Source organism: Euwallacea similis, chromosome 19 (assembly GCF_039881205.1).
Source record: "Euwallacea similis isolate ESF13 chromosome 19, ESF131.1, whole genome shotgun sequence".
Lineage (NCBI taxonomy): Eukaryota > Metazoa > Arthropoda > Insecta > Coleoptera > Curculionidae > Euwallacea > Euwallacea similis.
In genome coordinates, this window is record NC_089627.1 from 915,331 (window position 1) to 929,937 (window position 14,607).

General features: G+C 34.1%; 2 protein-coding genes across 3 annotated transcripts in view; one reads left to right on the plus strand and one right to left on the minus strand.

The window, feature by feature from the left end:
- The window catches only part of LOC136415241 (histone-lysine N-methyltransferase Set8-like), a 26,348-nt gene continuing 11,741 nt past the window's right edge, over positions 1-14,607 (minus strand). The window contains exons 1-7 of one of the 2 annotated variants that reach the window (XM_066399733.1): positions 2,855-3,066; positions 2,284-2,473; positions 2,107-2,225; positions 1,942-2,051; positions 1,698-1,888; positions 1,500-1,647; positions 1-1,451 (exon numbers count right to left, since the gene is read on the minus strand). In XM_066399733.1, the coding sequence (XP_066255830.1) occupies positions 1,386-1,451; positions 1,500-1,647; positions 1,698-1,888; positions 1,942-2,051; positions 2,107-2,225; positions 2,284-2,473; positions 2,855-2,864 (834 nt within the window). In that variant the 5' untranslated portion in view covers positions 2,865-3,066 and the 3' untranslated portion in view covers positions 1-1,385. Of the gene's footprint in view, positions 1,452-1,499; positions 1,648-1,697; positions 1,889-1,941; positions 2,052-2,106; positions 2,226-2,283; positions 2,474-2,854; positions 3,067-14,607 lie in introns of those variants that run through there. The other variant, XM_066399734.1, reaches the window with a different exon arrangement.
- Positions 3,459-14,607, plus strand: part of LIMK1 (LIM domain kinase 1) — a 16,152-nt gene continuing 5,003 nt past the window's right edge. The window contains exons 1-17 of the mRNA XM_066399716.1: positions 3,459-3,541; positions 4,607-4,733; positions 4,846-5,091; positions 5,164-5,334; positions 5,719-5,814; positions 5,883-6,015; positions 6,119-6,360; positions 6,410-6,562; positions 6,617-6,758; positions 6,820-6,906; positions 6,960-7,059; positions 12,543-12,666; positions 12,729-12,844; positions 12,901-13,046; positions 13,103-13,257; positions 13,311-13,456; positions 13,707-14,478. Of these exons, the coding sequence (XP_066255813.1) occupies positions 3,520-3,541; positions 4,607-4,733; positions 4,846-5,091; positions 5,164-5,334; positions 5,719-5,814; positions 5,883-6,015; positions 6,119-6,360; positions 6,410-6,562; positions 6,617-6,758; positions 6,820-6,906; positions 6,960-7,059; positions 12,543-12,666; positions 12,729-12,844; positions 12,901-13,046; positions 13,103-13,257; positions 13,311-13,456; positions 13,707-14,478 (2,978 nt within the window). The 5' untranslated portion in view covers positions 3,459-3,519. The remainder of the gene's footprint in view (positions 3,542-4,606; positions 4,734-4,845; positions 5,092-5,163; positions 5,335-5,718; positions 5,815-5,882; positions 6,016-6,118; positions 6,361-6,409; positions 6,563-6,616; positions 6,759-6,819; positions 6,907-6,959; positions 7,060-12,542; positions 12,667-12,728; positions 12,845-12,900; positions 13,047-13,102; positions 13,258-13,310; positions 13,457-13,706; positions 14,479-14,607) is intronic.

The following is a 14,607-nucleotide window of genomic DNA, read 5'->3' on the forward strand; positions in this document are numbered from 1 at the left end:
TTCTATAATACGTCTCAATTTATTGACTCAAAAAATGCAAAAACTTGGTAATACTAACCGAGCATGCGCATAAAACATACTCAGTCCCTATTTACCCCTTTGTAATATAGGCTATAATGGTGATTTAATTACCCGAAACCCCAGAAACTGCACCATTAGGTCGGTAACAGATATTTGAGTTTTTTCTACAATCTACGTAATACTATAACCATTGGACGAGGTGTACTAATACTAAGGAGATTAATAGTAAATTCGAGTTTTGTGTACTAATAATTTAAAGGTACGTTCCTCATAGATACAATCTTTTCTGGGGCAAATGCATAATTCTTGAATGAAGTTCGACGAGTACATTTTCTAGAATCCATAGAGCGAAAACTATAGTTAAACTTTTGTATAATTATTGGACCTGAATCCCTAGATCGATTGTACAGCGAGCCCCATCAAACAATTTGAAAGTAGCATGATCTTTAAAATAGTGGTTAATTTTAGTAAATTGACGTGTGATGATCATGGGAGTAAGTTCTTTTTGATGGGACACCTTGTGTAGGCCAACGATCATATTACTTATTACAGGCCTTGTCAATATAGTGTGCAGAATTATTTATTAGAGGAAAATGTTTCCGATAACTATAGCAAATATTAGCGTATCAAGGAAACTGGCGAATCGGAATGCGTATTTTGCAACATTTTGCTTCCTCGAATAGTGGGTATAGAGAAGTTCAATATTGTTATACAGAGGGATCATTTAAATTTCACATCTAGTCAACTGTGAAGTTTGTTGAAGAACATATGTCGATAAAAGTAAATAAAGCAACATAACCTCACTAGGCTATTTCATCAAAAATGAATTTTAACGTTATTTTGCAGCATATAATCAAGTTCGACCTACCTTTTATCTTCTATTTTTCTTGTGTAAAATCCCACAGCTGGCTAGATATGAAATTTAAATGATCCCATAGTATTAGCCCCTTAACGATCACATCTAAGAGCTGATCTATGTCTATTTATTGATTAATAAGCACTTCGCATATCAGTTAAGACCACATTAAACTATAAACATTGGAACTATTGTATCGGGTGTTTTGCAATACATTAAAAATTAAGTAATAGTAAAAAATACGTATAAAATTGTAATAACGAAATAAGCGCAATTTGTATTATATCGTATTATACATAAGTCCAACCAAGGAGATTTTGTAAAATTTTCAGAAATGCAAAAAAGACATTTAGCTTTTGCACTGAATTCCCCTAAACCAAGTTCACACCCTTCACATCTTTCTCAGAAAGAATCTCATACAAACTTTTTGATAAAACTTTGTCATTAAAACATAACTTGACTATACTATTTACTAAAAACCCTTTAAGTGGTCATATAGACTAATAATTTAGTAGGCTAACCACGGATGATACTGCAAAGACTCTTTAGATCGGTCACCATAGTCGTACAAAACCTGTAACGATCGTTAATACTCTCCCTCAAAGAGGTAATCAAAACTTACCTCTTCGCCTCGTTTGATATCCTCCTTGGCCAGCAAAACCAGCCTGGGAATTTTGTCCACAATCAAGGTTTTGGTGACAAGATTCGGGTTGGTTCGTGAATGATTCACTAATCGTCCAAAACGTCCGGTCTCTTCGGTGGCGTCGATACTGAAAATCTCTAAATTTGACAAATCCTTAAGGACAAGAAATTCACTAACCAATACTGCGTGCCATTATGTTTAAAATAATACATATAACAGCCAGCATTCTCATTCTGAGCATACAGCTCCTCTCTGCCTTTAGCCTTAAGTATATCCACCAGTTCTCCACTATACTCCACAACAAAATCCCCTTTTTGAAAGTCTTTGGCTGCGACTACCCCTCGACCTTTATCTTTAAATAATCTCACCTAAAAGCCTGTTTTTTAAATAGGCAATCTTGGTAAAAAACAACTTTAGGCACCTCTAAACCTTCCTCAATTTTATTCCTAACCATTCTTTCTAAGGCCAGTTGCTGTTCTTCTAGCACAGTTGCTTTTGTTTTTCTAATTGAGCGCCTGACAGGAAAGTACTCTACAGAAGTCTTAATGTGAACTCATGCTCAGTTCAATCAATGACTCTATCATACCTGTTAGTTTATGTTGCCCGTTGACTTTAGTATTATCATTATTGTTGACTTTTGGCAAATCCTTAGATTTCAAACTCGCATTTTGAGTAAAACTGTTTCCTATGTGATTGCTGAGTAGTCTTTAAGGATACTCAATTATCAATAAATTAATCAACACACGGCTAAGTAAAAACCTACTTTTTCCTAGCTTTAGGGGCTGGAGGTTGACAATTTAACGACCTCTTGCAATTGTTCTCCTCATTACTATCACTTCTAAGTTCAATTCTATGGGGTGTAGATGGAGAATTCATTGTGCCATTTATGTTTTGTGGCAATTTCTGTCTTCTAGTTTGGATTTGAAACTGGGTTGTAGGAGCAGTGGCTGTAGCTAAGGAAAATCGTCCTGAACTATGGCAATAATATTACTTCAGCATCTATTAATTTTGGAAGCTAGAGAAACCAAACAATTTAGAGGAAGCGTCAAGCTATGTACTATTAAGATAGTTTAATACAGAGCATAGTTTATTTTATAAAGAAGTAAATTTGGGTCAAACAACTAGAGTAAAAAGTTACTAAACAGCAGATGAACTGAGTTCTCTTGATTCATTCATGTTAGAAAAAGGCAGTGATATGGAAGCTGAAATACCCTAAATATAGAAAAAAAGATTTTGCCATTTTTTGTCCTTTTAATACCCACCCAATAATACAAGGAAACTATATGTGTACCTGCCTTCTGTTTAAAAGGCGAATATTATGACTACAAACTTACCCCGAACCATCTTTATGGTGCTGTAGGGAGTATACAAATAAACTGTAGTAATTATCTAGGGGTAACACATTTAATTAACAAATAGTCTGGAAATAGGTCTCCACACAATTAGACTTCCTTGTATCATTCGGCATAAGCTTTTTTGGTCACCACTGTCGTTAATTAAACTTTTAGCTTTTTACAAGTTACTCATATCGTATGGATATTAAATTACTGGAAAATCCATTTAAATTTCTTGTATTTTTAATCTTTTAATTGTTTTTACTAGAGGAAATGAAATGGACAGGACGCCACCACTCAGTATTTCAATTTGATCAACAGTCATTGTCAGTTTTTGGACATAAGAAGTGACAGCCTTTTTGATTGGTTGGGTAGCATGTGATTTAAAACGGGAAGATTAAGTTTTTTAATAATGACTTAGTTTGTTAAATTGGAGAACGAAAAATTTCACGAATATTACTAGGAAATGTATGGATTATTCAAGAATTAATTTAAATTAAGACAGGAAATACCGATTAAGAGCACTTTATTTATCGTTGGTTTTCATAGGAAGGGAATTGTCAAATAAATGTCAAAGGTCATGTAGCAATATCATGACGTCATAAGTCAATCAGTTCATTGTTGTGATCGATGTGTTCTTGTTTATCGGAATTAAATAGAAAAAAATGCAGGAAGATGTAGAAAATGGTACGTGTACCGTCTATTGCTTTAACATTATTCTCATATTTCCACTTGTTATTATTAATATTTGTTGGAGTAATTGAAAAATCAGAAGTGTTTTAATTTACAAAAACGTACTATTCTATTTGTTTTGCGTGGGCCGAGCAGGAAATGTCAGTGGCAAAGAAAACATGTTATTTATTTAGGATATTTCGTAAGATATTACTGTGCTAATGCTTAAACTGTTGTTAAAAAGCCTCAAAAACCAGGGTAATAAAATTAATTCGGAGGCACTATCAAAATAAATTTATGGATTTTTCCAGTTTTTAAGCAATTCCTATTTCCTCTTTGTTTTTATCAAACCTTACTTTCGCTCGTACAGTGATGCCAAAACAAATAATATTTCTTAAGTTCCCTTGACATCATTTATTTGATGATAACTTTTATTGCAGTAATCTCTAGAAACATAAGAATATTTCAAATTTCCTTGTAAAGAGGTACATTATTTTCGTGTTTTTAATTAATTGAAATGTTTGTAAGTAAATAAATTAACGCTTAATATTAACTAAAATATTTTAATTTTGATGGTAGAAAAAAACAGAAAACTGGCACTACTGTTTCTGAATTTGTTTATGCCTTGTTACCAATGTTGCCGAATAATTGCAATAATCTCATATTCTGGTAATAATGTAGTGCCCTTATTGGCAGATACTATAAACTCTAGGGTACGCCATTTATCTTACCTCTTCACTATGCACCGGAACATTGGGATTTGAAGGTAATTGAGCCTTAAAATGACTCATATGCAAATATAGGGTGTTTCTTTATATTTATCAATTAAGTTCTAATAAGTTTGTTATTATATATAGGAGAAATTATAAATATAAAAGTTGTACGATGACTTCTAAATAATTGTCGTCACTAATGTATGTATTAATTACATCTTCATAAGTGAAGGGTATTCATTAAATTATCATGATCAAAAAATCGTTCATAAATGGTGTTAGTTAATAAAAAATCTGAATTTGATGAAATTATGGTCTGATAACTCTTGGTAAACATCCCTGTTTAATAGGATAATTTTCCTTCCAGAACTTAGTGAGAATGTTTCCAATTTAACTTCCACAGAAGCCAACATATGTTCAGGCTGTCTCAACCTCTTGGATGATGAAGAATTCATCTCAGCACTTGGGCAAGAATGGCATATGGACTGTTTCAGGTAAATTCAGAAATTGAAGAATTTTCGTTCATGTTTCATACTACTTTTTCTACTGCATTTTCTATTAATAAAAGCAAACCACAAAAACCAGTAGGCAATTATTTACTCTTAGATGTTCAGCATGTGATGCAGCTCTCTCAAACTGGTACTTTGAAAAAGATGGTCTTTTGTTTTGCAAGGATGATTATTGGACTCGCTATGGAGAAGCCTGTCAGCAATGCAGTCAGGTCATTACAGGACCTGTCATGGTTGCAGGTGAACACAAATTTCATCCTGAATGTTTTTGCTGCTGCTCATGCAGTTCTTTCATCGGAGATGGTGACTCATATGCATTGGTGGAAAGATCAAAGCTTTATTGGTAAGGAAACACTGAGGAAAATGTTTTATTGTATTTTTTTAAGCATATGAGTGTGATAACTAATTTTGGTAGTGGGAGGTGTTACAAGAGGCAAATGCAGCCTCTTCAGAAAACTGTCAAATTTCCATTTGCCAGAAAACCACATTCCATAAGACTTGTGGAGGTGCCGAGGGGTCAGAAAGGCATTCGAGTATCTAGAGATGTAATGCTTTCAGGGGATAGTCAGTGTTTTACCATATCTGAGTAAGTTAGAAGAAAGTTTGTTATTAATATTTTATTATTGTGTTTTTTAACAGTATTTATTAATCCTTTAGCAAATTAGTATTTTGAACTAACTGGGGTTTAATGCGACGATTTATAATATGCTGAGAATTTTTAGAGATAATTATGTAGCTCATTTTTGATTTTACATAAACATTTCCTAAAATCCCTACTCATTTTTGGACTTATGTTAATAAGACTTATTATATTGGTAATGAGCTGTATCATTCTCTAAAGTACCCAGTAGGAGAACCCTGTGTATTATAGCCACTTATTTTTACCTTATTTTCTTATACAATGTTTTAGCATTGTTGTTAGTCACAATCCTTCAGCAACACACTTAACCATACTAATCACTTCCTTTAGGTTAATATGGAAACTGCACGGGAAGCTTCTGCAGGTGGCTTTTGCCTTAATAACTTCAGCTTTCAATTTTTGCTGCTTTAAAGCTCCATTTTGTAGGTAGGTGTAGTTTTTTTTATGCCTACCTCTAACCCAAATAAAACGTTTCTTAATAAAAACAATTTTAGACTGGACGTTAACAATGACCTTATGTCTTTGCACATCGGCGATAAGATATTGGAAATAAATGGGATGCCTGTTAGGGACACGCCTTTAGAGAACGTCGAGAACCTTTTGAGATATTCAGACACTGTCTTGCAAGTGAGTTTAATCAGTTTAACAGCAGTTTATATCCAGCTAAAATCTTATCTGGAAGCTGTTGATGACGTTTTGTTTATCATAAGAAAATTAATAATTTTTTCAGCTTACTATAGAGCATGACCCAGACTCGATTTCGCGCAAAATCTCGCAGCTGACCACATTGTCGCCTAACAGCAGTCCTTTAACGACTACCAAAAGTGATACAAACATTCCGACCAACAATAACATTCCTCTATTAGACGTAAAATCATTTGGTTCCAATGATTCAGTCAACAATGAAAAGACCAGAAGCAGTGAGAATATTATTTGTGGCGCGAATGAGTACAAGGAGAACAAAAAGGCGCGGTGAGCTACTTATTCTTGCTTACTTCTTGAGTCTTAAATGCAATTTTAGGGGTGAAAACAAGGAGCGCTTGTATAAGAGAAAGGACGAAGGATATATGAGTGGGACTAGGTCGCGACAGCTGCGCAGGAAAAATCATCTAGCTGAAAGAGAGCAGACATTGGATAAGGAGAGAAGCTCGTCTATGAGCAGGCTTTTAGATGAGTAAGTTAAAGGTTTTTTTTTTGCTTGAACGTTTGATAAGGATTTTTCCCTTAGAGCTCCTAATTCGAAGCGCTGTTTGGATCTATCAAGGGCTTACTCATTCCTGGAGCCAAGGCCTGCTCAGAGGGTTTTCAGGGCTTCCGATTTAGTGAAAGGGGAGCTTTTAGGGCAGGGTTTTTTCGGACAGGTGTTCAAGGTACCTTTTTTCGTCGGATGAATCGGAAAGTTAAATAGTTCCATTGTGTGTTTTTATGCAGGTTACAACCAAAGATACTTCGGAGGTTATGGTGCTTAAGGAGCTGTATAGGGTGGACGAGGAGGCTCAGAAGAATTTTTTAAAGGAGGTTGGTATGTTTGAGCTGAAGAGGTTTGGTTTTCTGACTTTTAGTTGTGGCAGGTGGCAGTGTTGCGGTCTCTGCATCACAGTAATGTGCTTAGGTTTATTGGGGTTTTATATAAGGAGCAGAAACTTCATCTGGTTACTGAGTATATTTCAGGTAAGTTTTTCAAGCCGTGTCGCCAGAAAGTCAAAAATCCTCTAATATGGAGAATAAATATGAGTAATGAGAGGTAAAAGTAATATGTATTTCGCATATTAAGAATAGACCACTTTCCTATACATACATTATATACAGGGTATTTCAAATTCGACCCTCACCATTGGGATCTCGGAAACTAGAGGAGATACGAAAAAGTTTAAATGGGGGCAAAGTTGCGCAATCTAGTGCTTGATCGAATACCGTTTTCAAAATTTTAATTTTCCGAGTACTTCCGGAGATATCCGAGAAAAACTAAAAATTGGAGAATCCATTTTTATTTTTTTTTAGCGTTATTTGACAAGAAAGGTTAAATCCGTAAGCACATTTTCATTGTCACTTTTTCTCAGCTACACAATGACATATTCAAATTTGCGATCCGACGTTTCGTCTTTCGGCTACCATCATCAACTTTATTTTTTCTTATGGGCCTCATATTGGATTTTTCGACAAAAAAATAGTGCGTTTCATTCTGAATTCATTGATATAGAACTTCTTATAATTTACTTTTTTAAAAGCCGAAATATTTAAATAAAAAGAAATATTACATAGGTGGCCTTGATTCCATCGAAAGACTTTCTTTTGTTCGCGTTATATGACAGAACTTCTCAAACGAATTTAGAGCGTGTGCAGATTTCCAATGAAAATGAGTTTCCGAAGTGAAGAAAAACGAGATATGTTAAGACTTTATTACAAATTTGATAGGAACAGTACGAAAACAGCTCAAATGTATTTTGAGTTATATCCGGAAAGACAACAGCCGCATAGAACATTATTTAAAACTTTGGACGAACATTTAGCTGAGTTTGGTGTTTTTGAAAAACCTAGGATGAAGTATGGAAACAGAATAATTTTAACAATACAAAAAAATTATGTTGTTACATGTCAACAAGTAGAAAAAATGGGAATTTAAGTTATTTAATTGAATTTCTCGAAAACCGTTGCTCCTAGCGACACCAATAAGGTATAACTTTTTTAACTAGAAAAGGTAGGGGAACAAATTTTAATGAGTCCAAATGACATACACCGTGGCACAAAAAAGTTTAAATGGTTTAAATGACTACTAATTGTCGATTGTGGCACAATCTAGAAGTTACACCGAAATCGTCGATAAATTTGAATTGACCATCTCCAAAAACCCCTATATAAGAAATTTCGTGAAATTAGCCCGAACTGTTCCAGATATATTAAAGAAAATTTGATTTCATTTTTCAACTTTGGCACCCTGTATCTCAGTTATTATCAACTTTTGGAATAACATAAATTTAGCTATATTGCATTATTTTTATGTTATAAATCCATCGTTGCTCTGTGTCCCATTACTTAAGACTCACCCTGTATACAGGGTATTTCAAATTCGACCCTCACCATTGGGATCTCGGAAACTAGAGGAGATACGAAAAAGTTTAAATGGGGGCAAAGTTGCGCAATCTAGTGCTTGATCGAATACCGTTTTCAAAATTTTAATTTTCCGAGCACTTCCGAAGATATCCGACAAAAACTAAAAATTGGAGAATATATTTTTATTTTTTTTTAGCGTTATTTGACAAGAAAGGTTAAATCCGTAAGCACATTTTCATTGTCACTTTTTCTCAGCTACACAATGACATATTCAAATTTGCGATCCGACGTTTCGTCTTTCGGCTACCATCATCAACTTTATTTTTTCTTATGGGCGCCATATTGGATTTTTCGACAAAAAAATAGTGCGTTTCATTCTGATTTCATTGATATAGAACTTCTTATAATTTACTTTTTTAAAAGCCGAAATATTTAAACAAAAAGAAATATTACATAGTTGGCCTTGACTCCATCGAAAGACTTTCTTTTGTTCGCGTTATATGACAGAACTTCTCAAACGAATTTAGAGCGTGTGCAGATTTCCAATGAAAATGAGTTTCCGAAGTGAAGAAAAACGAGATATGTTAAGACTTTATTACAAATTTGATAGGAACAGTACGAAAACAGCTCAAATGTATTTTGAGTTATATCCGGAAAGACAACAGCCGCATAGAACATTATTTAAAACTTTGGACGAACATTTAGCTGAGTTTGGTGCTTTTGAAAAATCTAGGATGAAGTATGGAAGCGGAATGGAAGAAGATACTAGAAATAACCTACTGGCAGAGACAAAACTAAATTATTATTAAATGTTACAACAAGTGCTCAAATTGACGACTTTTTTGTGGGGCACTTTGAAAAATAGAATATATGAGAATCGAGATTATAACACAATAGAAGAACTTAGAGAAAACATCATTACACAATGTAGAGTAATCAGAAGGAGAAATATTATTAGGGCTGTCACTAATTTAAATAGACGTGTTCGTTTATGTATGCAGGAGGAAGGTCGTCAATCTGAACACTTGTTGTATCATTTAATAATAATTTAGTTTTGTCTTTGCCAGTAGGTTATTTCTAGTATCTTCTTTCCTTCTGCTTCCATACTTCATCCTAGATTTTTCAAAAGCACCAAACTCAGCTAAATGTTCGTCCAAAGTTTTAAATAATGTTCTATGCGGCTGTTGTCTTTCCGGATATAACTCAAAATACATTTGAGCTGTTTTCGTACTGTTCCTATCAAATTTGTAGTAAAGTCTTAACATATCTCGTTTTTCTTCACTTCGGAAACTCATTTTCATTGGAAATCTGCACACGCTCTAAATTCGTTTGAGAAGTTCTGTCATGTAACGCGAACAAAAGAAAGTCTTTCGATGGAGTCAAGGCCAACTATGTAATATTTCTTTTTATTTAAATATTTCGGCTTTTAAAAAAGTAAATTATAAGAAGTTCTATATCAATGAATTCAGAAGGAAACGCACTATTTTTTTGTCGAAAAATCCAATATGGCGCCCATAAGAAAAAATAAAGTTGATGATGGTAGCCGAAAGACGAAACGTCGGATCGCAAATTTGAATATGTCATTGTGTAGCTGAGAAAAAGTGACAATGAAAATGTGCTTACGGATTTAACCTTTCTTGTCAAATAACGCTAAAAAAAAATAAAAATGGATTCTCCAATTTTTAGTTTTTCTCGGATATCTTCGGAAGTGCTCGGAAAATTAAAATTTTGAAAACGGTATTCGATCAAGCACTAGATTGCGCAACTTTGCCCCCATTTAAACTTTTTCGTATCTCCTCTAGTTTCCGAGATCCCAATGGTGAGGGTCGAATTTGAAATACCCTGTATATATATATATATACAGGGTGTCCCAGATAAGGATGAACAGCATGGGGATCTCGGAAACGGTAATAGATACAAAATGGTTTAAATTGGGAAAAAGTTAGGCAATTTAAAGCAAATTAATAATCTGTTTTTATATCGACGAAATTCCGAATGGTTACGAAGATATCCGGAAAAAAACGAATTTGGCGGTTTTCGTTTTTTGCAAATAACTCTTATACGGTTATAGTTAGAGGAATAAAAGTTTTACATTATTAAAGCACTTTTTTGAGAACTGTTTAGCAGTGTTGCCAGTTTTCTTGTTACATCCTTACTTTCGGAGAAAAATGAGTAAACTTTTGATTTTCATATGGGCGTGATATCAATTATTTATATTTTCAAAATCGTCATAAAATTCCCTTTTCAGCCATGCATTACATTTAATATTTTTCTCAGAAACTCTATGAGTTATAGCCATTAAAGCATTTTTTGATAAGTAGGCCATGATTTTGACTTATAGTAATGGTGCACATTAAATAAATGAATGCTGTGGAAACGTCAACATTATTTAAAAGTATAAATATATTACTGGTATCACCCTAAAATTAAAAAAATAATTGTTTCAAATTATGTATTTAATAACAACAATGCGGCTAAACTTGGATCGAATCAAAATCTCAAATTATAACAAATGTTCAAATAAACCACCATTATTTTCCAGGCATAGGTATGCTTATCAAAAAATGCTTTAATGGCTATAACTCATAGAGTTTCTGAGAAAAATATTAAATGTAATGCATGGCTGAAAAGGGAATTTTATGACGATTTTGAAAATATAAATAATTGATATCACGCCCATATGAAAATCAAAAGTTTACTCATTTTTCTCCGAAAGTAAGGATGTAACAAGAAAACTGGCAACACTGCTAAACAGTTCTCAAAAAAGTGCTTTAATAATGTAAAACTTTTATTCCTCTAACTATAACCGTATAAGAGTTATTTGCAAAAAACGAAAACCGCCAAATTCGTTTTTTTCCGGATATCTTCGTAACCATTCGGAATTTCGTCGATATAAAAACAGATTATTAATTTGCTTTAAATTGCCCAACTTTTTCCCAATTTAAACCATTTTGTATCTATTACCGTTTCCAAGATCCCCATGCTGTTCATCCTTATCTGGGACACCCTGTATATATATATATATATATTTAGCTGAGTTTTGTACCTTTGAAAATCTTTTTCCATTCTGCTTCCATACTTCATTTTAGGTTTTTGGTCAATTTAGTGAGTTTGGTTCTTTCGAAATGTTGATCCAAAGTTTTAAATAATGTTCTATGCGGCTGTTGTCTTTCCGGATATAACTCAAAATACATTTGAGCTGTTTTCGTACTGTTCCTATCAAATTTGTAATAAAGTCTTAACATATCTCGTTTCTCTTCATTTCTGAAGCTCATTTTCATTGGAAATCTGCGCACGCTCTAATCTCGTTTGAGAAGTTCTGTCATATAACGCGAACAAAAGAAAGTCTTTCAATGAAGTCAAGGCCAACTATGTAATATTTCTTTTTATTTCAATATTTCGGCTTTTAAAAAAGTAAATTATAAGAAGTTTTATATCAATGAAATCAGAATGAAACGCACTATTTTTCTGTCGAAAAATCCAATATGGCGCCCATAAGAAAAAATAAAGTTGATAATGGTAGCCGAAAGACGAAACATCAGATGGCAAATCTGAATATGTCATCGTGTAGCTGAGAAAAAGTGGCAATGAAAATATGCTTACGGATTTAATCGTCCTTGTCAAATAACACTAAAAAAAAATAAAAATGGATTCTCCAATTTTTAGTTTTTCTCGGATATCTTCGGAAGTACTCGGAAAATTAAAATTTTCAAAATGGTATTCGATCAAGCGTTAGATTACGCAACTTTGCCCTCATTTAAACTTCTTCGTATCTCCTCTAGTTTCCGAGATCCCAATGGTGAGGGTCGAATTTGAAATACCCTGTATATTCACTTTCTATACTCAACATATCAGTCTGATATTCATTACTTCAAAAACCGTTTGATTTAGATATAAAATGTGCTATATGAAACATTCTTAGAAATAAATGGAGAATGCAAAGATTAACTATTATAATGGGTATGTCCTATAAAATAAAAAAAAGTGATGGTTATTACAGTTTTTATGGGTGTTAGAAAGCTTTACAAAGTTGGGGATTTTCTGAGTACAATATACAGCAAATACTACTGTTATTCGAGATTATGCGAGATGTAATATTTCAGGTGGTACTTTAACGGAATTATTACACGACTCCACGCAACCTCTCCCTTGGGAACAGAGGGTTTCATTTGCCAAAGACATAGCCGCCGGAATGGCCTACTTGCATTCCATGAATATTATCCATAGGTAAGCATTGAACACATTGCTTTTATGTTTCGTGTCGTGGCAACCAAAACATTTTTGTTCAGAGACCTCAATTCTCACAACTGTTTGGTGCGAGAAGACAAAACTGTGATAGTGGCCGATTTTGGGCTGGCCAGGATTATTTCCCACGCTACGAATAGCGTCAGGAGATCTCCCAAAGGTGCCTTAACATCTTTCTCAAGGTTTCACCTTAATTGAACATAATTTCTAAAATAGGTAATTCGGCTTCTAAGAATAGGCAAGAGCGTAAAAAACGTTACACCGTTGTGGGAAATCCTTATTGGATGGCTCCGGAAATGATGAAGGGCAACAAATACGACGAAAAAGTAGATGTTTTCAGTTTTGGTATAATTTTGTGCGAGGTATAATATGCGGTTAAAGCTAATTTAACTTGTTTTATACCATGGTAACTTGGCAGATAATAGGGAGAGTGCAAGCTGACCCGGACTTTCTTCCCCGATCGAATGATTTCGGTCTGAACCAGTCGGTTTTCAAGGAAAAATTCTGCCAATCTTGCCCAGAACCCTTCTACCAAATTGTATTTTTATGCACCGATTTAAATCCCGACCAAAGGTAGCTTTATTAGCTTTTTTACTAGTCTTTATTTGATTATATGTGTTCCCTAGACCTCCATTTGAAGTGATGGAAGTATGGCTAGAGTCTCTTTCGATGCATTTAGCTGTAGGCATGCCTCTTCCTCCAGATCTAGTGTTTGATATACATCATTATAGAGGTTTGAGTCCTAGTAGCTCTGGCAGCACCACTCCCGAAGGTAAAAATATTGTCAATTTGTATTTCAGGCCGTCATGCTGTTCTTAACTCTGTTTTTATTTTTTTAAAATAGTGTTACGCAAATGAGGAATATGTAAATACTTAAAAACGTTCTAGTAGGAGTTTATTTATGTTTAGTTTTTTTTTACAGTATTAGCTATTAATCATAGTACTATGCACTAGACTTCACCTTTTTTTTTTCACCAGATTTTAGTACATACCTGCTTAAATCACAATTCACTTTTTCACAGGCATTCCTTCAGGTCACAGAAGTCCGGCCCTAGAGCCAATTACTGAAGGTAAACCCACCAATACCACATTAAAACCGGAAAAGAAGATTTTAAATCCTGAAAACGTGAAACCTGTAATAAAAGTGCCATCCAAGCAACACCTTCCTATTGACAAGCCCTTGAAGCCTATCATCAAAGTTTCAAGCTCCAATAGCTTAAGTGCCATTACCTGTGATACTGCTAACGAATATGACCAACTGATGGATGTTAGCACCAAAGAAGAAACTCCAACTCTTTGTCGCACTTATGAAAACTTGGACTTTTTAAAGAATGACAAAATGTTCAATCGAGAGTCTGAAAAGACAGTTTGCGTGAAGAACCTCGTAACCACTGCCAAGTCCAAACCGATGGACAAACCTCAGTTCCTGAAAACCTGCACCAATGACAACAACCTGAAGGCCAAGAATTTCAATGTTGATCTTAGGACTGTGCCCAAAAACTTTACAAGAAATCGTTTTATTAAAGACGTTGAAGATACTGGACAAAAGCACCAGTTGTTGGCCAAACAAACTAATTTGCCTTCTTCTAATGTAAAAGTTAACAACGTTGCTTTGGGAAGCATGAAATCACCGCCTTCTCCGGTTACTGAGAAATATGTTAATTCGGGTAGAGGTGGTGTTAGGAAGTGTGTGGCTGTGCCCGATTTGATTTCTTCATCTTTAGTTTTTGAGGCCAATGCGCATGTTGGACCTGGAGGAAAGAGTGTGAAAGAGCCGTGGAGTTATTCGTTGAGGTAAGATTGTATAATTAGTAAAATAAAAATATCAGTTGTTGCTTATTTGGAAAGAGAATTCTTCCAGAAAAGAAAATCTTTTTGAATGAAAACAACAATTAAAGAATTAGTATAATCTCTTAAAATTTT